The 24,046-nt window shown below is 38.0% G+C and overlaps 1 protein-coding gene across 1 annotated transcript in view; it reads left to right on the forward strand.

The window, feature by feature from the left end:
* The window catches only part of lamc3 (laminin, gamma 3), a 193,949-nt gene that overhangs the window by 9,429 nt on the left and 160,474 nt on the right, over positions 1 to 24,046 (forward strand). Inside the window, 1 exon segment of the mRNA XM_036579937.1 lies at positions 13,274 to 13,578. Coding sequence (XP_036435830.1) covers positions 13,274 to 13,578 — 305 coding nt within the window.

Raw genomic sequence — 24,046 nt, forward strand, 5'->3', positions numbered from 1 at the left:
GCAGCCCTTACATTCTGGTGCCTAAATGTGCCACTGTTTAAGATGGAATGGAAAATCTGAATACGAAGCTAACTTCAGCCTCATCAGAAAGTGCTCATGCGAATTGCTATTAGCTTAGCGCTAACAAAATACTAGAATCATATAGGCATGCTAGCGCTATCATTGAGGTGGGTTTTTCCTCATGTTTTGGCTGAGTTCTGACATTATCGGGTCTAATTGAAGGCCTAGCTCTAATAGTCACAGGTCACCATGGCAAAAAGACACATTTAGGAAGACTTTCTTTCTTGAAACACTTCTGTGAATCAATCTCGCCCCTGAATTCTGGCAGGAGCTCACAAGCTCGTTCAGAAAGAAATATCCAGCAGTAAAGGAAGCCTCATGCATATTATAAGTGAGGATAGACAACACTGTAGCACACAGAAAGCCTCAGTTCTACATGGTTAAATGTGTACAATGATTCTAGCAATGATATTCGGCACGAGTGGCTTTCTTTTTTTGGAGTGGGCCTTACTGGGCTTGTCAGGTTCATGCAGTTAACATGGTTGTGATTTACATTCTGTTCAACTTTCTTCATTTTCTTAATTCTATTTTGCTGCATTTGAAACACTATCATGCCTCTTCACCCTATATGTAATGCAATACACATACTCCTCATGTTCTTTTCAAGTCGTTTGGCAGCAAACTTTAGAGCATATCAATTACTCCTGGGCTAACATGCTCGCGAATGTTTATTCCAGTGCTCTCATTGGATGGAGAGATATCCGAAAAGACTCTTGGTGTGGACGGAGTTGTTTTTTTGAAAACGGACTGGGAAAATTTGGTCAGAAACATTCAGATAGGTGTGGATGAGGCTGTAGAATCTTTATCACTTACAGAGCCGTTGTTTCAGATTGGTTAACATGGTTGCACTGGCTGACAGAATCACTGATGCCATGCTAGCAAGAAGCCTCAAAGGCTCAAAGCAAAGGCTGCGGGAAGCATGTCAGTTTTAGAACAACTTTAAATAAGTGTCTGGATCATAGGCATTATTCATCTGTTTTCCTCACAGCCCTGCTGACAGCCAGAGCTGCTCCCAATTACATTAGCCAATATGCTCGTAAACATACGCCCCAATTCCTCCTCATTGATCTTCCCTTCACAAGCACGAGTGAATGGCATTGAGCCGACACCTCCTCACAGGCCAGAAAGGCTTGAAACATCTGTCAAAGGCGAATGGTGCGGATCACTCTCCAGGAATTCTTCTGACAGCTTCTGGAATTCCACCGGTGGTGGAAGTTGGTGGTGTGATTTAGCATTACTCTGAAAGGGGGGTTTTGAAGGAGAGAGAGAAAGAGAGAGAGAGAGAGAGAGAGAAAGAGAGTGAGAGGGGAATGACAGAGCATTAAATGTCATGTGTTCGACAGGAGAGGAAGCGAATAACATAATATTGGCTTTAAAAGGAGGAATATCATCTGGCAGTGGGCCGCTATTGATTTGAACGGAATGACAGCTCTGGGGCCGAGAGCGGAATGTCTGAACAGGAAACTCTCTTTCTCTCTCTCATGGCCGGTTTTTACTTTTGCTCTCTGATCTCCGGATGGCTTGCAGTTGGGGGTCTAACGTTCAGTTCTCTCCAGTTTCCAAACCAAACAAACTACATCCTAGACCCAGATATGAGCACAGCACACACACACACACACACACACACACACACACACACACACACACACTTGTTTTCATACAATGACAGGACATTGCATCCTGTGTGTATATGTACACAAACACTAAACCACCAACATTATTCATTGCTGCCTTCTAAAGGTGATATTAACAAATATCACATAAACAAACATTACTCACTGCTGCCCTCTAAAGGTGTTATTAACAAACATCAAATAAACAAGCATTACTCACTCCTGCCTTCTAAAGTTGTTATAAACAAATGAAATAAACAAACGTCACTTACCGTGTTTTTAACAAACATCAAATAAACAAATAATACTCGCTGCTGCCCTCTAGCGTTGTTATTAACAAACACCAAATAAACAAACATCACTGAATGCTACCCTCTAAAGGTGTTATTAACAAACACCAAATAAACAAACATCACTGAATGCTACCCTCTAAAGGTGTTATTAACAAAGCATCAAATAAACATTACTTACTGCTGGTCTCTGAAGGTGTTTTTAACAAACATCAAATAAACAAACGTTACTTATTGCTGCCCTCTAAAGGTGATATTCACAAACATCAAATAATCAAACATATAGCACAAGTTTAGAAGTGATTTTTGTTGTTTTTGTAAGGCTCACGTGTCTCATTAAGTGTATTTACTGCTTTCTTTTTTTACATTTAGTGCAAGGATGAAAACACACCTAATTCACATTCTGTGTGATGCAATATAAACTTATGATTGTTAAAGCTACCGTGGAAAATAATTGCGATCAGGCGATTACATAATAACGGTGTCAGGCTTATATGTGATCTTAACCTAATCCTAACCTTAACCTCAGTAGCTAAAATAAACAGTGTTGTCTTTTTTAATTTGAAGTATGTAGCTTCTGTAGAAAGCACTTCTACAAAATAAAGAGTGTTATATTGGTCCTGGTGTTATAAGTTAGACCTGGTTTCTCTGGTTTTCCTACAAAGTCAGAGATTGTTGTCGTGAAAATGTACAAAAACTAACATGCACATACACTATATTTGGGTCTGTATGTGTAGGTGTGTGTGTGTGTGTGTGTGTGTGTGTGTGTGTGTGTGTGAGGGGGTGGTAAACAAAACACTATAAGGAAGAAGACAAACATAAAAAGCAGCAGAGGTCTGGTGGCAGAGGATTCAGGTCAGGTCTTTCCCACACACACACAAATACACAAAGGCATTTTCAAAGGAAAGTTCGCCCATCTGCTTTTCATTGTGGTTTTCCTTCAACAACATTCTAGGAGCCCATATGAAGGACAGATGCCATGCAGTGCTTTTGATTTCTCGAGGTGAAGAAGAAGAACCACATTAGGCAACCCAGACACCACAGGCACTGACCCGTGGACGTTTGATGAGTGGATGCTGCAGAAATTCATTTAATCCCTTAACCCTTTAAGGGCTAAGCCTACTAAGCCTAGAAGTGGCCATGTGGACATATCTTGTAAAGTGGTGATACAATACACTGTCTACAAGTTTCTTCTTTTCTTCAGTCTTTATATCGTCATTCAGCACAAACTGTTTTACATTATGTAGTTGTAATTATGAAAGTAACATGTAGTTGCATAATTATATCAATCAGCTCAGAATCAATCAGCTCAGAATTTAATCAATCAGCTCAGAATTTTGCATCCACAGCTTACTGTTATCTGCAAAATTAGACAAACATATATTGCATAGCTTAAAACAATATTACCAGTGTTTTTGAAGTCAATTTTGTCCAAGACTGTCCATAATATTTAGAAATCATATGAATTGTTATTTCTTTCACTCCAATTCTTAAAAATAAACTCTCAGACTGGCTTTGAAATGGGTTTTTTCCACCATTTCCACTGCAGAAACAAATTCGAAGCTCCTGTTTTAGAGGGAGTTTGGTCATCTTTTGAGATAGATGATGATTGAATTTCTTGGCAGCTGAAGTTGTCCATAACCGGTGGATGAGGATGATTTGTTGGTGCTATTACCTGCACTCCTGGTTATTTATTCCCTTCAGCTTTAGACATAAAACAAACAATATCAGCTTCCTGAGTGGGTCAGCCGAAAATATTGAGTCTGGTCAGATGGAATGAAGTTTTCACGCACAGACACACAAACACAGAGACACACATGCACACACACACACACACACACACACACACACACACACACAGGATCAGTTTAGTCTGTGTATCCATTTCCCGACAAACAAATATTGGTCTTCCTTCGGCAGCATCTTCTGCTGTATCGACTTCAGTGGCTAACTGCAGAACATTACAGTAATAATACACCCAACTACACACACACACACACACACATACACACACTCTAATACTCATGAAGATGTGTGAATGTTCTCACAGACAGTGTCCTTGTCATTCCAGGAGCAGAACTAAACTTCTCTGTCTCATTTCTTTTCATTCTTTCGCTGTTCTACAACTAGGCCTTTTGAAGTATACACACACATATATATATATATATATATATATATATACGGTGCTGTATAAGTACCTTAGAAAATTTGAATTAACAAACTATTTGTCTGGGAAGTTTTACCATTTATCTGCTCAGAATGTTAATAATATTCATATAAAAAGTACTGGTTTTACACATGATAATGTGATTGTTTAACCACTACCAAACCTCTCCTATCCAATACCTGGCTTGATTAATTAATCCTTCATTATGTTAAATCAAGTGTGCTGGTAATAATCCAAATCCAAGCAATGGCTGGGATCGTCTAGGAGAAATCTGGAACCAAACGTTTTCTTTGAACTACCTCCCAGGATATCAACTGCTTTTTTTTCAAATGAGCAAATTCTTGTTACTCTTGTTACTGTATTCATATTTACCTGCAAAGTACTTAATGATGCTGATGTGTTTTTACCAACAAAAACACAACTCTTTCCACATACATATATACGTACATACACACACACACACACACACACACACACACACACATATGTATATGTATGTGTTGAAGGGATAAAGAGAAGTTGGAAAAAGGTGTTGTGAAACTGTTGGGAGTGGATTTTACATATATAAGAAATCAAAGCTCTATTATGATTAATACCTTATTTAGAAAACGTCATTAGAGAAATAAAAATGTATTTTCAATTACATGTCAGTGGTTAACTCACACCGACATTATTAGTGGACCACAGAGGATAGAAATAAAACACCAGAAAATATAGGATATGGGCTCTATCACATACTTTTAATAGATGGAGTTGAAAGACTGTGTCTGTGTGAATGCGCCTCTCTCTGTGAGTCTGTCTGTGGGTAGGGGTGGAGGGATAGCACAGAGGAAAGTAACTAACCAGTCTGACAAAGTAACAGAGTGCAACAGTACTTTTAAAGCAGGCTTATTGGCCAAAAGTGGCTTAAAAGTGTTCTGCTGACACCTACGCCAAATTGTGGAAGACAGAAGGAACGAAAAAGGCTCTTTCTCACTTTCTTAGTGGCACTCTTTTTTAATTAAGCTACTGTTAGGTTGTGTATTATGAAACCAAACCCCCAAAAAAGAATGAAGAGCAAGAATCATTAACTGCTCTCAGTAGCCTCTGAGTTTCAATTACTTTCAAACAGCAATTAACTCCAGACTTCTCCATGTCCAAGTTCTTTGGCTCTGCCTTTTAGGAAAGGCACTCTTTTAAAAAAAGAAGAGAGAGAGAGAGAGAGAGAGAGAGAGAGAGAGAGAGAGAGAGAGAGAGGACAGAGAGATTTAAGAGCCTCCGAGGCCCAGCACAACTTTTTATCTATGAATTCAACACATTATTTCGGTCGTACAGTTGCTGCTGTCTGCGTTAGATCGGATGGGGCCTTGTGGAGTCTGCAGACTCAGTCTCTTGATCATAGGCCACTGTTTTTTCTGTCTGTCTGCCTCTCTCTCTCTCTCTCTCTCTCTCTCTCTTTCTATTGCCCTCTCACCATGATAGTCTGCCCTTTCCCTCCTTCATGTATTAGTAATTAGTTTGAAAGCTTTTGTAATGGTAGCTTCTTTCCCTCCTTTCAAGAGTAGGGCAGAGTTTGGCAAAGTGCAATAGGCTGCAGAACTACTGTGGAAACTGGGGGAAGATGAACACTCACAGGTCATTATAAGGTACATCTGCCTTGTATTTTTACTCATTGTCCATTTTAAAAGCACCGCTTACTCTCTGTAGTTCTTCACATACAAACTGTAGTCCGTCTGCTTCTCTGAGTAATGTGTTAGCCCTGTTTAACCTGTTCCTCAATGGTCAGGACTGGGGCTGCAAAAGATGGATATGCGATGTTCGATAAAGCTGCTGGATATCGTGATGATACATTTTCATTAAAACAGCGTGACTCTGACTGAAAGTGCTACATGGATGGACCCTGACTTTTATTATTTATTTATTTGTTTGTTTGTTTGTTTTGCTATGTAAACAGAAATCTAAGCCAATAGCAAAATTCAAAATGACAAAATACAGTAGCACCATTCATTATTGTGCAAAATAAAGATACTTAGAGGGTTACTAGCTATTTACATCAGAACTGCAAGCATATTTTGTATAGGCTTACAAAAGCAAATAAATATATAAAGGGTTTCACTCCAAAGTGCTTTATGGACCACTGTTATGACTTTTCTTTTTTATGGTATACATTGTTAGGAGTGGGCTTTATATATACAAGAAATATCAAATCTATATTTTGATTATTACCTTCTTAATCAGAAAAATAAAAATGTGATTCCATTGACATGTTAGTTGTTATTCTTTTCAAAAACTTTTTATATCCCAAATTGTTATAAATGGCAGATCCAATGGGAGGTCCATCTGTTACTCTGAATATTTTTTTAGCCCACCCTTTGCTAATCAGCACTCAGTAGCTACCATGCTATTATCCAAAATCTATTTGATGTAAGAAATCAAAACATAAAAATTTATTACAATACAGATATTTAACCAAACATCAATTTAAATACAACAATTATTGTTGTGATATTTTTAAAAGTAGAACATATAGTTAGGTCATTGTTCTGACAAAATGCTAGCTAGTTATGTTTACATTCATCAATAGTCTGGATTGGTTTATTTGCTCACACCCCTTTGTCCCGACTGTAACAATCCAAAATTGTTGCAAAGGAATATACAGCATTTTGGAATGAAACTCTTCATATATTTAATTCCTTAAAAAACCCTTATGGTGATGCAGGTTTGTTGTAACAGTAGTCATTAGAACAGTCATCACAATCTGAAGTAAGTTTACAGGCTAGTAGTTAATGATAGTAGTTTCTGATCTGTGTGTGTGAAGGTTTTGTAATTGGCTGTCATGTGGCCATAAACTGACCGCTGATGAAGGACTAGAGGAAGACTAACATTAACTGTGCGGCAACAGATGAGCTATTGTCTCTGGCTTTACATTTGCAAGATAGTATTGCCTAATAGAGTGAACAGGATGTGTACACAGTGTTTAAACACTCCTGCTGTGTCTAATCCACTTGTGCCAGCACAACACACACAACCACCCAGCATATCGATATCACTACAGTGCTGAGAATAATCCACCACCTAATAACATTGACTCAGTATTTTGTTGATTTTTAAAAAGTGAAAAGGAGTAAACACAACCTCTGCAGCAAATTGTTAAGTACATAAATAAATAAATAATATTTTTCCTGTTATTTTTTGAAAGGCTAACTTTAAAAATGAACAAAAAGCAATTGTGCCATGTCCATAAGTTCAGACACCCTTCTTAGTCAGTACTTAACACCACCTTTGACAGATATCACAACTTGCAAACACATCTTGTAGCCAGTTGGACTCTTTCTATTCTTGTTTTAAGAGTTTTCAACAGTTCTTCCTTGCAGAGTGCTTCTAGCTCATAATATTCTTGGGCTGGCTTGCATGCACAACATGTTTAAGATTGCAGGTTTTCAGTGACTTTCAAGTGAGGGGACTGTGATTGCCATTTCAAATGCTTCAGCTTGCATTTCTTGAAGTAGTTCATGGTAGATTTTGAGGTATGTTTTGGATCATTGTCCTTTTGTAGGAGCCAGCCTCATTTCAGCTTGTTTCTTGGCTGACTGTGTCATATTTGCTCCCAGAATTAGCTGATATTAGTGGAATCCATTCTTCAATCTACCTGTGCAAAATTTCCAGTGTCACTGGCTTTCCCACTGCCCTAAAGAATAACAGACCCACTGCCATGCTAAACAGTTGGCAAGATGTTCTTATCATCAAATGTGCACCACCGCTCTTGCAGTCCTTTGCCGTCATTCAGTTTGTATTTCTGGCCAGAATATGAGCAAATTAATCTGAAAGTTTTCTTGGTTATCCAGATCTTGCCCTGAATTCCACATTCCCCCTCAACTGTCATTTCCTAATGACATTTCAGACAAAGGAAATTGCAAGTTGGAAGCACTTTGATGTCTTATTATAGCCATCCCCTGCTTTGTAGACATCAATTAGCTTCATTTTCAGATCCTTAGCCAGCTGCTTGAACCCATAATTATCAAGTGTTAGCACACAATTTGAAGTCTGAGAATTTATTACGCTCTGGAAATGTCATCAGCTGTAAATACAGGTGAAACTGACAGTCAAACACAGGTGAACTCAATCATCATGATCATGGAGACAACAAATGATAGTGTCAGAGTGGAACTTGCCTCAAGGAAGGGTGAAGCCAGCATTGAGCAAAGCTATAGTTAGGGGAGTTGTGATGTATTTGCGGACTTTCTAGTTAGGGATGACTCTCACTCAGTTATCTCTTTAGAGGTGATCAGATCAACATTTTAATCTGTAAATGGTTTCCTTGCCTGAAATATTTTAAAACTGCTGTCAATTTTAAAGGCTTTCAACTACAGCTTTAGGGCTATGTAACAGTGGTTTATTTGTATTTGTGACATCAGTGGAGGTGAACCATTTTACACAGCCAGTGAGCTGATCTGCATGCCAGCAAATCAGCACTCAGTAGCTGCCATGCTATTAGCCAAAATGTATTTGATGTAAGTAATCAAAATGTAACAATTTATTACAATATAGACATTTAACCAAACATCATTTCAAGTATGACAAACATTGTAGCGATATTTATATGTAAAAGTAGAACATATCATCACTGTCCAAAGAAGTATCTCCAAAATAGCAACTTTACAGGACAGGGCAAAAACGTTCTTTACTTTCAATGTAAGTTAATGGAAAGAGAGTTTATTCTAAGCTGTTCTGAAGCATTTCTATTGGTCCAATCATCATGGACTTTTCACACATTGTAAAGGACAGCTGCTGAGCTCAAATGATGCAGAAAAATAAAAATTGCAAAAAATGGAGATACATATTTTTCATTGGACAGCGACGAAATGTTTAGGTCAAGCTCTTTAATTGTCCTAGCTAAATGCTATCTAGTTATGTTTATATTTTCAGTGTAAGTTGACGTAAAAAGGTACCAAAGCTTGGCGATTTACAACTGTATCTCCATTTATCAGATTGAGAAAACCAAGAAAACCAAGTATAAACCGAAACAAAGAAAACACAGCAAAGAGTAGCACTATGTCTATGATTAATCAGCTCTACGCAATCCCATTCATTGAGGACTCTCTCATATGCACCCCTTGTGTTTTGCAGTCATTTGTTTTTTTGTATAATGGCATGAGCAAGAAGTAGGCAGGATCCTCCCTACACTAGCTTTGAAATATCCCATCATTTTCCACTGTCCCTGTTCACTGGCCTCCCACTTGGACATGGGAAATGTAGCTGGTCATGTTTTATTTACAGTTCTAACATGAATAACAATAACATTCTGTGACAGGAGACAAAATAAACTGAGACATATAACACATTCACAGCATGGCTCATAAAAGATAAAGAGGCGCAGATGTTCCATAAACTTTCTCATAGATCTAAGGAAGAATTTACCACACTCACAATATTGCTCAGTTTGTACCGGCTGACAGTGTGTGGATGGCGTGTTTTGTACATTGTGTAGACTTTTAAAATGAAAAGGTGCCAGAAAAGATTTTTTTTTTGTGCAAAGCCTAAAAAACAATGTTTGTAAAAGGTTTGTGATCGTGAAGAACCTTTTAAAAGCCTAAAGGACTTTTGCATAATCAAAGTTCTATATCAATTTAAGGGTTCTTCCTACAACCGTTACATTCCGATTCTCATTTTATGAGATATATTTACATGGTATTAGGTCTATTTCCACAGGCTTTTGGACACTGGGTCTAAATGAATAATTTTAGTGTGTACTGTAGAAAGTAAGGGCCCATTTTCTACACTTTTCTTGTGCTTTTATTTTTTTTAGAAGTCCTCCTCCTTTCTCTCCTTTCCCTCCTCTTCTGTGCCCCTTTTTCTGGCATTTTGAGTGCTCTCCTGATGACGTCTTGTTTAGTACAGCTTAACTGTCTAATTCTTTCTATTTTATTCTTGGAAAGTCTACACACCCCTATAAAAAATGGAAGGTTTTTGTGATGAACAAAAAAGAAACCAAGATAAATCATGTCAGACATGTTTCCATGTTGAACTTAAAGAGAAAAACAATCAGAAACATAAGTTTGCACACCCCTAAAGATGAAATTCCTCTTCATCTGCAGCTTTCTAGCAGATGATTGAATGTTTTGTGACAAAATTGACTACTATTAAGATCTATTCATGATTCGCTTGAATAAAGCCCCTGTTGCAGCTGAAGAAAGCAGCCCCAGTGTTTGATACTGCCACCACCATGCTTCACCATGTGTATGGTGTTCGTTTAGTGATTTGCTGATTTATTTTTGCGCAAACATACCTTTTGGATTCATAACCAAAAAGTTCAACTTTGGTCTTATCAGACCATAACATTTTTCCACATTGTTTTTGGGGGACTGGATTTATGTTTGTGCAACATTTAGCTGGGCTTGGATGTTATTTTGTGAGAAAAGTCTTCCGTCTTGCCACCCTACCCCATAGCCCAGACATATGATGAGTACGGGAGATTTTTTGTCACATGTAGGGAGCAACGAGTACTTGCGAGAAATTCCTGCAGCTCCTTTAATCAATCAATCTTTTATTGTAGCCGCTGGCCATTTGGCAACCTCCTTGACCAGTTTCCCCTTGTCTTCTTTTAACTTTTGGCAAGTCTGTCTCTTGGTAATGCCACTGTTGTGCCATATTTCCTCCACTTCTTGATGCCCATCCTCACTGTGTTCCATGGTTTATCTAATGCCTTTTTCTTTTGTATTCTTTTGTATCCCTCTCCTGATTGATACCTTTCATCAATGAGATCCCATTCATGCTTTGTAAGATGTTTGTAAACCACGGTTTTTGGAGTAAGATGCAACCAAGAAGGTGTCAGGAAAATTCTACAGGAACAGCTGATCTTTATTTGGGGTTAATTAAAGTCACTTTAATTGAGCCAGGTTATTGTAAGTATGTAGACAGTTTAGCTATTGGCATTAAGGTTTAAAGGGACGGCTTTCCTTATTAAATCTTGGTTCCTCTTAGTGTTTCTTCCTCATGATCCTAGGGAGATGTGGCCTTTAGCTTGTTTGTTAGTCACCTGGACCTACATTTCTTTAAAGCTGCCATGAGACAGTCTTTCTCTGTGACAAGTGATGGTAACACTTTATTTGGAGTGGACCTTTGTAGATGATTAATAAACTATTAACAGAGTATCAGGAACACATCAACAACATATCAGTGAAGTAGCAGTAGTAAAGCATCTGAATACATTAAGGTAAATATCCTGAAGATGTACTGTTGATACATTACTTACATTAAGTAGATGTGTTGTTGATATGTTAAACAGTCAGGTTAAACACCTACAGATATGAATTTGGAAACTCCTAACAAAGTCAAAACAGCTGAATTCAGCAGACTATAAACACATTTTATTTCTGCAGTTAATTAAAAGTCTCTTGATAATCTACTGAATATATTCACTGCTGCTTGATTGTTGTAGTTTTTTTTTGTTGTTTTTTTTTCTGAGAGTCTGTTGAGTGTTTATTTCATCTAAAAAGCACCACTCAAAATAAAGTGCCACCCAAGTCACTTAAAAAGAAAAATGCTGTCAAGTTTGACCTACATGATCCTAGATAAAGTTCTGGAATTGCAACCTCACAATAAACGCAAACAGAAGCACTGAAGGTCTTTACTGAACTGGATGGACATGTTCTAACACAAGAACTAAATATCCTGTTTAGATAGATCATCTAGCTAATAAGCAGATGCCCATCTTCTTAGAGAAACTCAACTCAGTTTCTATAACCAGGTTACAGACAGGGAGAGCAAGGAACCATGTGCAAATTCCTCCCCATCATGCTGTTCAGAACTTTCTCAGAAGCATAGCCAATAGTCATTAGGCAGTAACAGATGTGTTTATGGGCTTGAAGAACTATTTCCATGAAAACAAGAGGGATGGGTATGATGGCTCTACACTTCTTTTGTTAAATATAAGACTGACAGCCAGTCTTGCAATTCTTATTTTAGAAATTTTCAACCACTTTTCCTTGCAGCACATGTGTAGTTCTGCAATATTCTTGGGTTGTCTTGCATTCACAGCATGTTTAAACTCTACCCACAGAATTCCAGTCATATTTAAGTCAGGGTACTGTGAGGGCCTTTTCAAAAGTTTCAGCTTGCATTTCTTAAAGTAGTTCATGGAAGATTTTGAAGTGTGTTTTGGATCATTGTCCTCTTGTAGAAGTCAGCTGCTTTAGTTTCAGTCTCTTGACAGACTGAGCCACATTTGCCTCCAGAATTTATATTTAGTGGAATTCATTCTTCCATCCTCCTATGCAATGTTTCAGGTGCCACTTGCTGCCACACAACCTCAAATCATACTAGAACCACCTCATGCTTAACAGTTGGGAAGGTGTTCTGTTCATCAAATGCTTCTGCTTTTTTTCTTCAAACATACCTTTAGTTATTGTAGCCAAAGAGTTCAATTTTTACTTTATCACTCCATGGCACTTATTTACAAAATGCCTCTGGTTTATCCAGACATTGATTTTGTGATGAGGTTGTAGGTTAGGCTTTCTTCTGATGATTCTTCCATACAGAACAAAATTTGTGCAAGCAATGCTGCGGAGTAGAATGGTGCACCACCATTCCTGTGTCAGCTAAACCTTCTTACACAGGTTTTGCTTTGCCTTTCTGGACAATTTTTGACTTGCCTAACTAGTCCTAACCAGTCAATTGAGGTCTAAAGTGTTAATTAAGTCTTTACAATTAGAAGAGTGTCCAATCACATGCTATGATTTTTTTTTCTAATTTTAAAGTTAATGCACAAAGTAACTGTGCATTAACATTTGCAAAAAATGTATTAGAGGTTGTGTTTACTTCCGTTAATTAAAAAAAATTATCAAAAATAAGCAATTTAGCAATGATTAATAATTTATATAGTACCATTTATAAATGACTATGTACCTATTACTTATTTATTAACAGTCATTCACAAACTATTAGATAATTATTAAGCTGCTTAGTGTCTTTGAATAAGAACACTAAAAATACTAATGGTTTCTAAATAAACATGAAAATATTTCTGTGGGACAGTGATCTGTTTGTTTTCTAGGATATGACTACAACTGCAAAAGCTGAATAGAATTTAGATATATCATTTAAAAAAGTAAGAAACTATCAAAAAAGACACAACAGCTGACTCCAGATCTGTGCTCTCTTCCCAGGTAAGGCCTTTGAGATCACATATGTCCGCTTGAAGTTCTACACGAGCCGACCAGAAAGCTTTGCCATCTACAAGCGTACGACCGAGACAGCGCCTTGGCAACCGTACCAGTACTACAGTGCTTCCTGCCGTAAAACCTACAGGAGGGATTCCAAGGGTTTCATCCGGCCTGGAGAGGAGGAGAGGACAGCGCTCTGTACAGATGAGTTTAGTGACATCTCTCCACTGACAGGAGGGAACGTAGCATTCTCCACTCTGGAGGGAAGACCCAGCGCCTACAACTTTGACCAGAGCCTAGCACTACAGGTTTGTGTACTTTCAGTTATGTATGTATGTATGCAGCTATCATCATGTTGTTTTCCCTCAGTATTGTTTTGATTCTTATCATCAATGGATTTTTTCCGGATGTGCAGCTCCAAATGTTTTTTAAGGGGAGAATTCCTCCAATTTTTCCGAGAGGTCTGCATAATTAAATCATAAAAAGGTAAACAAAATTGCAGAGTCAGAATTGTTCATAGTGGTGGTGATAAAACCAGACGACCAAGGTATTTAATGCCCTTTAAAGGCTTGCTTTCACAGAATGTCCCTTTAATGTTGTCAGTTTGTTCAAGTCTTCTGAAGACAGTAGTCATTGACAAATGAAGAGTGTTTCTCATCTGTCGGACAGATGTGTGGGGATTTTTCTTCATTGTGGTGAGAATCCTTGTGTCACCAGCTGTGGAAGTCCTTCTTGGCCTACCAGTCCCTTTATGGTTACTAAGCTCACTAGTTCTGTCTTTCTTCTTAATAATGTTCTAAACAGTTGATTTTGGTAGGCCTAAAGTTTGGCTGATGCCTCTTACTGTTTTATTCTTGTTTCTTAGCCTTATCATGGTTTATTTGACGTGGTACAACTCTGGTCCTCTTATTGTCAAACAGCAAGACTCTGAAAATGACCAAATGGAACAGAGGGCAACATATAAAAAGTGCAATAGTTCTACACTTTAACCACATGTGAATTGTTTGAGTAAAATTTTAATACTGTGCAGTACAAAGCATAAATAAAAAAATTCCTTTGTCCCAAACATAATGCAAGGCACTGTATTTGCGTCAACCCAACACACTCAATTTGCATTTTGCTTGCTGAGGCGTAAGATGATCGTGAAATCTAACAACTGTGGGAAATTACTGTGGTCAGCTTAAATATTTGTAATCATTTCAAATAACTGAGATTAGACAATGTATTGTATGTATTGTATTATGAAGTAATTCTGACAGCCCTATATTTGGTGTGTATTTCCTATACATTTCACCTGCATCCCTGTGAATGTGAGTTTTTTATAATTACTTCCACTTCCTGCAATAACTGAAGTTAGACGAGCCAATGCTTGGCCAAAAAGAGCTATTTTAGACAGATGCACTTCTGTATTAGCAAAGAAAACACATAAACATGCACAAATTGCACATTTTAACATAGATGCCTGAAAGTGCATAATGGACTATTGTACCTGGATAGAGTACCACTTTAGATGAAATCTCAGTGGAAAAATAGAAACATTTTATTTTTCTTTTTTTATATCAAAAGGGAATTTATTTTCTTGGATGTTGGATGAATGGATGTTTGGAACTTATCTGTGGTACATATTGTTCAGTCACTTGACTGGATTGGACTCTTAACGCTACAGCAAGTCATAAATGTTCAAATCAAATTCCGCCCTTATAAGCCGTGATACCAGTGATAACAAATGCAGGATTTCGTTTTATGATTTTCTTCTCACTCTTACCTCATTAAAAAAAGAAGAGCAGTTCTGTGAAAAGAACAGAGCCTAGCCTTTTGACTGAAAACATAATTGTGTTTGTAAGAAGAGATATAAAGCTAAATTCTTGACATGGAAGCAAATGGAGAAAAGTCAGAAGTGCAAACTTAAACCTGTCAGCACAGAATGTAAATCCAATGTAAATGCAACTGATTATCATATAATGTAATGACAAAATTATGACAATTAGACCGTTTTAAACGCTGACCTCAACTCTTGTAAGCCTTTATTAATCTTATGAGCCTATAATTAAAGTTTATTAACTCCCACTCACTCACCATTCAAGACGTGGTGCCTGTGTTAGTGCACTTCAGTAATTGTTGTCAGATGTGTGTGATTTTCCACTACTGGGGTGTGTGTGTGTGTGTTTCCTAGGGGTGGGTAAAGGAAATCGATACAACATAGCATCACAATATTTTGAGTGAAAAAACAGTATCAGTTAGTATCAGTTTTATGCAATTTTACAAGGAATATTTGCATGTGCATCAAAGTAGACTAAAAGAATACCAAAATGAATTGTTTTCTTTGTCCAAAAAGAGCAGGTGTTCTCTTTCAGGGGCATCATTTGACGTCAAACGTAATAGATCACAATATATCATAATATATTAAATTGTATGTAATAGTTAGCATTACTCGTTGATGTTTCCCAACGTATACTTGAACACTCATTCTCAAAATCTTCTGCAGTAATATTTGGAGCATTTTTCAGTCGTCTGTCAGATGGAAGAGATATGCCTCCATTTTAATAAATGTGTTAGTCAACAACAGCTATGCTAGGTAGCTTAGCAAGCAGGCTACAGACCCAGACATTGCTACACACCACAGTACAGGTTTGGTTCTGACTAATTGGTGCTTAGAGGATATCTAAGAGTGCAAAGTCAAGTCACTAGTGTTAGAGTGAAAGTCGATATGAAACATGTTCTTGTGTGTAGCTCTTAGCCGTCGCTGAGCTGCTATGATGCTTAGTTTTTCGGAGGTTTATCCTGACTGTGATTTCTCCCCTCTTTCTATCAGCACCACCCACTGGTGGCACTACTAATGCATTGTGTTGTTGGGGCATCATGAAAATGTCTTTATGTATTGTGATATGATATTTTTCCCACATTGCCCACCCCTAAACCCTGGCATCATTTTTAAATAACACCTTATACCCTGTTACCTTCATACTGCCCAACCCTAGCTCAAGTAAGTGATAGTACTGTTTTGTGAAGCCTCTAGTAATTCCTACCCCAATGCTATGAAAAGAGACACAAGTAGGTGCATTTTTTCTTCATATCTCTCTCATACAGGAGAAAAAATGTTGACATTCACTTGCACTTTTAGCAAGTATATTATCAGTGCAGCTTTAGCATCTCGGTCTAGCTCCCCTGACCTTCATAGCAGCCTCTCACTGCAGGGCAGGAGCGTGCGCGCAGCCTGAAATGATTCTAAATCCAGCACACTTCAGGCAGACAGCAACCTTCTTTCAAAGAGTTTTCACACACACCTTTCAGTCAAGAAGATACACTCATAGCCATCAGTCCAACTACAGAGAATTGAAGTGGACAGATGACACCAAGGACATAGTGACAGTGACCATCTCTCAGGAAAAATACATTTTACATTTTAGTCGTACTGTATGGGTAGATACATAAATTCATATAAAGCACATAAATAACATAAATACACATAAAGCACATAAATAAATAACCCTGTACGCATACACACAATTTTAGACACAAAGAAATATACGATACTGCGCAAAGGTCAGAGACCACCGTTCATTTACTTTTAAAGTACAATAAGTACAAAATATTCATTTTTTAAATATCAGGACAAAAAGCAGAAACACATATTTAAGAGAAAATTACACAAATCCTCAAAAACTAAATCTAATTTTATTTCTTGTGCCCACCCTTTTTCTTTATCACAGCCTCCATTCTTGTCTTATCCAAAGTTCAGTCTTAAAAGTAAGTTGCATTTTCTGCTTCTCAAGATCAAAGTAATCCTGAACGTATTTAATGATGTTGAGGTCTGGACTCAGACTGAGAACAGAACAGTTTTGGTGGTCTAACAGGTCTTGAAACTAATGTTTTTCTCCTGTATATTATGGGAGCACATTGTTTTTTAGTTAATCTCCTCAGAAATATCTCCTGAAAAATGAATAGCTTGTACGTAAAGTCCCAGTGAACACAGAGTAAAGTATTAAAAAATGTATGTATGATACTAAACTTGAGTGCTATATTAATCCAGCAAAGCTTGCATGGAAAATATAAGCTCTACCTAAGTAGAAAGAAAACACAGATTTAGGTTCCCTGTGTCTTTACTGATAATTTTGACTGAAAATGAAATAAATGAAGGGTGGTCTCTGACTTTTGGACATTGGATATGTGCTCATGGAAGCATAAACACACTATCTATCATGATGACTAATCAAGTTTAATAACTTAAATATCACAGAATGCACCTTTCAAAACTTTAAAATGAACAAAAGGAAAGCATATGTGTTTCATAATCAATATGATTAAGTTGTAGTTCATGTTTATATATCAGTCTAAACATTTTTTTTTTCCTTGTTCTTGCTTGCTAAACACATAAAGCTGTGCTACAGAGCTCCTTCCATGCACAGAATATTTTGAAACATGAACTAGCCCTTGAATGATTTTGACTTTGTGGTTACATCAAAGTTAATGAAAACAAAAAGATAAAGCCTATTAATTTTATAAATAGCATAATAATAACAGGTTACAATAACAGCCAATTCATTTTGTTTATTTATTTATTTTTGGAAAGCAGCTTTCGCTTGCCATCGCCACCCACTCCCCTTCTGATACTATTGTCAATTAGCGACAGCTACTGTACAATTAGATACTAGAATAATTCACACGATCCCAGAAGCCCACTCTAAGAATTCTTATAAACATTGTTCTTTTGGCATAGTGACATCACTTCCTCCTGGCACAAACCACTGCTCTAATATTAGTTTATGGTCCTAACCTGCACCCCCCCACCCCCCATAGGTGCTGAAGCAACTGCCTATTGACTTGTATTGTAGGTGTATTTTGAAACCATGGGTATCCTGTTTTTGTCTAAATACTGGGAAACTATTGCGTGCTGTAATGAACCATGTACTACAGATGTGGAAGGTAGACATTAGGTTGAAAAATGTCGGACTATTCCTTTGAGGTGCTGAAGCAACCACCCACTGGCTTCTATGGTTTTCTGTTTTTGTCTAAATAACAGGTATTTATTGTTTGTGGTAATCGACCATAGACTGTAGAAACAGCAGATAGAGATTGCTCTGGAACATGCTGTAGTATCTTTTCATTGCTTCAAGATTCATCTGGAATATAAACCTTATAGTGTTTTGTATACAGCTGGCATATTTGCACATGCACACACTTGAATACAGAATGCACATAGTCCAGAAACAAGAGCCATTATTCAGACACAGCGTGTTGTTCTTATCACTGAGATATGTCGCTGAGATTGGGTGTGAGAATAGGCTATATGTTTAGGTTGGAACAAAAATGGTTCTGCCATTTTGAAGAGATAAAAAGAAGATTGGCCTGTCTTTTCTCATGCAGACAGAGTTTGCAGTGTGAGAATGGGGGCATACATAGTCATTTGTGGTACATATTCAAACACACAAAAACACTCCAAGTCAGAGACCAGCCTTATTTATTTCATTTCCAGGCAAAATGGACCATCCATCTTCGGCCTTTGTTACAGCTTCCGTTCTTTTTAGGAGGCATGCTCTTAGTTTTTCTAAGAAATCTGCAGGGATATTTTTCCACATCTCTAAAGTTCAGTCTTAGAAGTTGGTCACATTTACTGCTTCTTATTATCCAAGTACCCAAAACACGTCCAGTGCTGTCGAGGTCGAGGTACTGGGTACTGTCTGGGTATCTGGTGGGGATTGTTTTGGTGTTTTACCAGATCTAGCTCAGCTGTTAGGAGACCCATTTTCTCTGTATATTTTAGTCTTTTTTTTTTTTTTAACTCCAGTTTTGGAGTTCAAGAAATGAATAACTTGTATACACTTACAAAAGATGGTTCTTCAAGGGTTCTTTAGTAAAGACAAAGGTTCTGTTTAGAACCATGAGTTCAAAGTAGAACGATTTCATGCTGAAATGTTTTTTTTTGCATGGTGGAAAGATTCTTCAGATTGATGGAAGAATGTGTTGTATATGGTTCCATTTGGAACCTTTTTGAAAATGGTTCTATTCAGCACCAAAAAGGGGTTTTCTGTGGTTACGATGTCAAGCATGACAACAGAAGAATCCTTTTTGGTGCTAGTTAGAGCCATTTTCAAAACCCTTGTGGGATTTTGAAGGCTTAACCGTAAACACTTAATTCAGAAGAAAAGGTACCTTTCACACACACGCTTATCTATCTATCTTTCCATCTCCCTCTCTCCTATCAGTCTTTCTCTGCCTCATTTCTCTGCCTCTTTCCCTCATTTCCTCTATCATTCTCTACATCTCCCTCCATCAATGCATCTTTTTCCTCACCTCATACTCTTTCTTCTGCCATTCTCCTCCCTCTCTGCTGTCTGTCACGGCGCACTTTTCCACTGCGTACCCCTCTTATCTCTGCTGTAACGTCAAAGAATCTGCGCACTGTATTCGTTTGTCATGTCTTTGCTGTTTTTCAATCTGATCCAAGTCAAGGGCTCTCAGCTGGTGGTGCGTTTCATTTGAGCGCTTGCTATTTCTATCCCTGTGCATCAAAGATTTGATTGACAGTGCACTAAAGTCTGCATGAATCACCTTGTTTCTTGTAATGAAGGTCTGAAAGCAGCGCTAACTCCACATTTGACAGCAGGGGTAAAGAAAGACATGGATGAGTGAAATTTTAGGCATATTCTGCAGGCCCTCTAGTGGCCATTTTGTCAGTGGAATGGAAATCAACTGGGATATTTGATTTCATATGATCACAAATTTCCTGTAACTGTAACTGTAATTAGATTAACTAGAACACTGTTGGCTTTCAGTGGGAAATGTGTGGCTGTGTTGTGCTGCTAGTGAGCAATGAGGACTGAAAAGGGAGCTGTGAGTTAAAAGACGGTCATGCCGAGACATGACAGACAGCACAACTGCAGCTTTCTGATTTGGCTAGCATGTAGTTTGGAAGGAAAAGTCTTCAGTTTGATGGACGAAACTAAAGCGCTATGTGCGGTCAATGCAGACAGAGGCTAACCCTGATTGCAAGAGAATAGTGGACCACTGTCGGCATGCTGATGGCAAAGCTGGCGGTCCACTCGCGTTTTGCTTGCATTTTCTGGGTTGCATTCACTGGTGTTTAAGCAGAGTATTAGACAGAAGTTCACTAATCATTGCTCATTTTCCACTCACAGTCCAATTTACTTATTTTTCCCTCCTTCCTTTCTTTAGTTATTCTTTGTAATGACTTTAGTGAATGATTTTAATCTAGCACAGTGTCAGCAACACACCATTTCCTATAAAATCATTTTATATTAGGCCTAGTCATTATTTTTTCCCTCTCAGTTGTTTGTAATATTTGTGTTTATTTATTTATTTTCTAAAATAAAAGGCATTAAAAATGTGTTTGGAGAGATTACAACTAGTTACAGCTTGCATGCAGGACAATAATCTGGGTGGTCCGAGGGTGGACCAACAGTAGCAAATAGTCAGCAGGGTGCCGACCTTATGAAGCCAATGCTTGCTATCTGGAAAACAACTGGAAATGGCTGACCAGCATGTAGTTTGGATAGCAATTATGCTAGCTCACACAGTAGCTAATTTAGCTAAAGTTGACATCTAATCTAGGTGAAGTTTTAGTAAGTTACAAAACACATTGCCTTAAACATACGAAAACTTCTGCTGGATTGGCTATTATGCTAGCTAGTTAGCATAGTTGTGACACAAACTATAGACTAACCAACAGTTTGTGTTTGCATTAAACACTGCATTTACTGTGATGCTCTTCAGTTCTGTCTGCCTCCTGAAACATGTGAACAAGGCTGTTACCACCAAAAAATTCAGTAATGTTGGAACAACATGTACTGTAAAAGTTGACCAGTAGGGAAAAAGATGTCCATCCAGGCAGAATAGGTGGTACTGAGTAAAGATTGGTCTTCAAAAATGTTCTGCTTTTGTGTACAGTGCCACCACCTGACATCCAACTGACAGTAAAATGGCCTATTTTTACACCTTAACTGAGCTTCTTTTCTTGAGACTGATTGGCTCTGAGCTTCGATAGACTAGCGCCAGAGAGTGATTACCACTGCAGATTGTTCTGTCAGGAAGCCTTAGGCATGTTAGCAGTAATAACATAGGTAGAGATGATTATCCTGCGACCTTGCCCTTACAGGAATACACCAGCATTTCTTAACCTAATCTCCATCAGATGCATCTGTAGCATTCAGCTGATTACCGCAAATAATGATTTCAATGTGTTTCCCAGTACTTAGTAGAAGCATCTACTAACTGGCTTCTATATAAGTGTATTTTTGTCTGTTCTTCTCTAAGCACAAGGAAAAAGTCTTGAGCAATTAACTGTGTGCTGCTGTCATGGCAGAGATTGGGTTGAAAAAAAGATGGAATAATCTATTAACAAGAAGCAACCCGTTCTAAAGTCTGCTTAGGTGTGCCCTGAAAAAAACAACAAGCCTCTCTTATTCAAATGAGACTTACTTTCTTATTCAAATGAGACTTAGACATTCCTCGCTAAGAAGTAGCAGGCGCGTGCAAAATTTATGGCAAAATTCACTTTCCCATGCCGTACATTAATCATCAGCGCTTGCAAATATAAATTGTGAATGCCCTGGGCATCAAGCAGCTTCTCTAAGATGGATAACTCCCTATCCAAAGAGATAGTGATCCGGCCCTGCCTTCGTTCATTGTACGAGCGTCTGAGTAAGAGCCATCTATACTTTTTATAGTAGCATGCTCCATTTGCAGCAGGGAGAGCAGCCTTTGATGTGTCAGGGCAAAAATATCACATAGGTGCAATGACCCATTAATATCTGCTGATATCTTTCAACACTGGGCAAGCTACAGAGAAACATGATGGCAGAAGGACAGATTGATTTTGGCATGTTTAAAAGGGTTTTCTTTTTTGTTTAAACTTTTATTTCATGGAAAGTGTAGTTATAGAATATAGTATGTACAGTGCCATGTAAGGGTCAGACTACCCTTTGTTCATTTCATTTCCAGTCAAAATGTACATTGAATGCAAGTTACTTATTTTTTAGTATCAAGGAAAAAAGCAGAAAACACATATTTAACAAAAAATGACACCATCTCAGCATCAAAATGACTAAATCGCATTTCCTCAGTATTTAGTGTATACACTCTTTGCCTTTATTACCATTCCCATCCTTTTCAGGAGACTAACTTGCTTTCAGTTTTTGATAGACATTTGCAGGGATATTTTTCCACACCTCTAAAGTTCAGTCATTGAAGTTGGTTGCATCTCACGATGCAAGTAATCCCAAAAACATTAAGAGTGCGTTTACATGCACTCAATAATCCGATTGTAATCTGATTTCTGCAGTTATCTGATTATTCAAACGGTCAGGTAAACAGCTGTAACAGCTTTAAGAATGGGTGGAGGGAAGACGCCGGGAGCAGGTGTGGAGACAGAGAGCTTTTTTATTATTTATACACAACACAAAAACTACTCGGCTTTTCAGCCCACAGACAAATTAAGACAAGACGCTCGCTGGGACTTCAGTCCTTTCTTTCTTTTGTTCAGCTTAGCTCTCCTTGGCTCGGCTCACACACCCGCACAGGTCTCCTTCTCTCTCTGGGCTCTGACACCTACTGAGGGAAGAGATGACTAGTAGGCTGGCAGAAACAAGGCACAGATGAATGTCATCAGCTGCTTAGCCCGCTGGTTCAGCCGGACCGGCTTCTCCCTCCTGCATTGGACCCTCGGCCACGCCCCCTTCTCCACAACAGCATTATTCAATTTCTTAGGTTGGAGTAAGGTCCAGAAATCCGATTGTGAAATCCGATAAAGAGAGATGTATTTTAGCTCAATAGTCAGATTTGTCAGTGCATGTAAACTCTTACTCACATTTCTTTTAGATTTCTCAGTCTGGGCATGTGCAAAAACAGACTGATACAAACAGAGTTCATAGTTTAGGGCCAACACTAAAAGCATTTACATGACATAGCAAAATGACAATAATAATAATGATTCTAAGAGTTGACATATAAATATGAATACACTGTAATATGAAGTATCTATACTTCTAATGTCTAATACAAAGCACTGAAACACTATTGTTTCTTCTGAAATCAAAGGTATTAATAGAGAGTCCACCTCAGACTCTTCTCTCCTTAGGAAGGCTACATTAGATGTTGGAACATTGCTGTGAGGATTTGATTGCATTTAGTATCCAAAGGTACTGGATGGAGCTCAATCACTCCAGATGATGGGAAATGTAAAGTGCTGGGGGGCTTTACACCCCTCTAGCTGTGGCTTGGCATTGGGCATGGCTCATGTTTGGCTGCTCCATTCTATTGGCAGCGCTTTACTATGGAGATCAAATAAGATGTATTAGCACATTTGAACATCTGTGTCAGAAATTGGTGCATTTTAAAATACTCAAATTCCCCAATTATTAGAGGTGTCTGGATACTTTTGGACACAGTGTGTGATGCTGCATTAAAGGACTTCTTCACAATTTTTCAATCTAATATCTATCTGTCACATCTGTAGCCTACAATCTGTCAAAGACAACAGTTTCCATGTACCTAGAAAAGAACAGAAAAACTGTTGAACATTTACAATAAAAGGTAACGGACATGGACTTTAGTAAGGTTTCGTTCACAAGGTCTTCAGTTCCTTTACAACATATAGGAAAAACTATTGTTTGTGGTAACTGACCATATGTTGCAGATGTAGCAGACAGACATATGGTTGAAAAACACTGAAGTATTTATTTAAAATTTGGCCAAAATAAAATAGCAGGCGGCATATTTCCTCAGTTGGATGAAAATCTAGTATCTCCTAAATGGCAAATT

The sequence above is a fragment of the Colossoma macropomum genome, unplaced genomic scaffold (genome assembly GCF_904425465.1).
Source record: "Colossoma macropomum unplaced genomic scaffold, Colossoma_macropomum, whole genome shotgun sequence".
Lineage (NCBI taxonomy): Eukaryota > Metazoa > Chordata > Actinopteri > Characiformes > Serrasalmidae > Colossoma > Colossoma macropomum.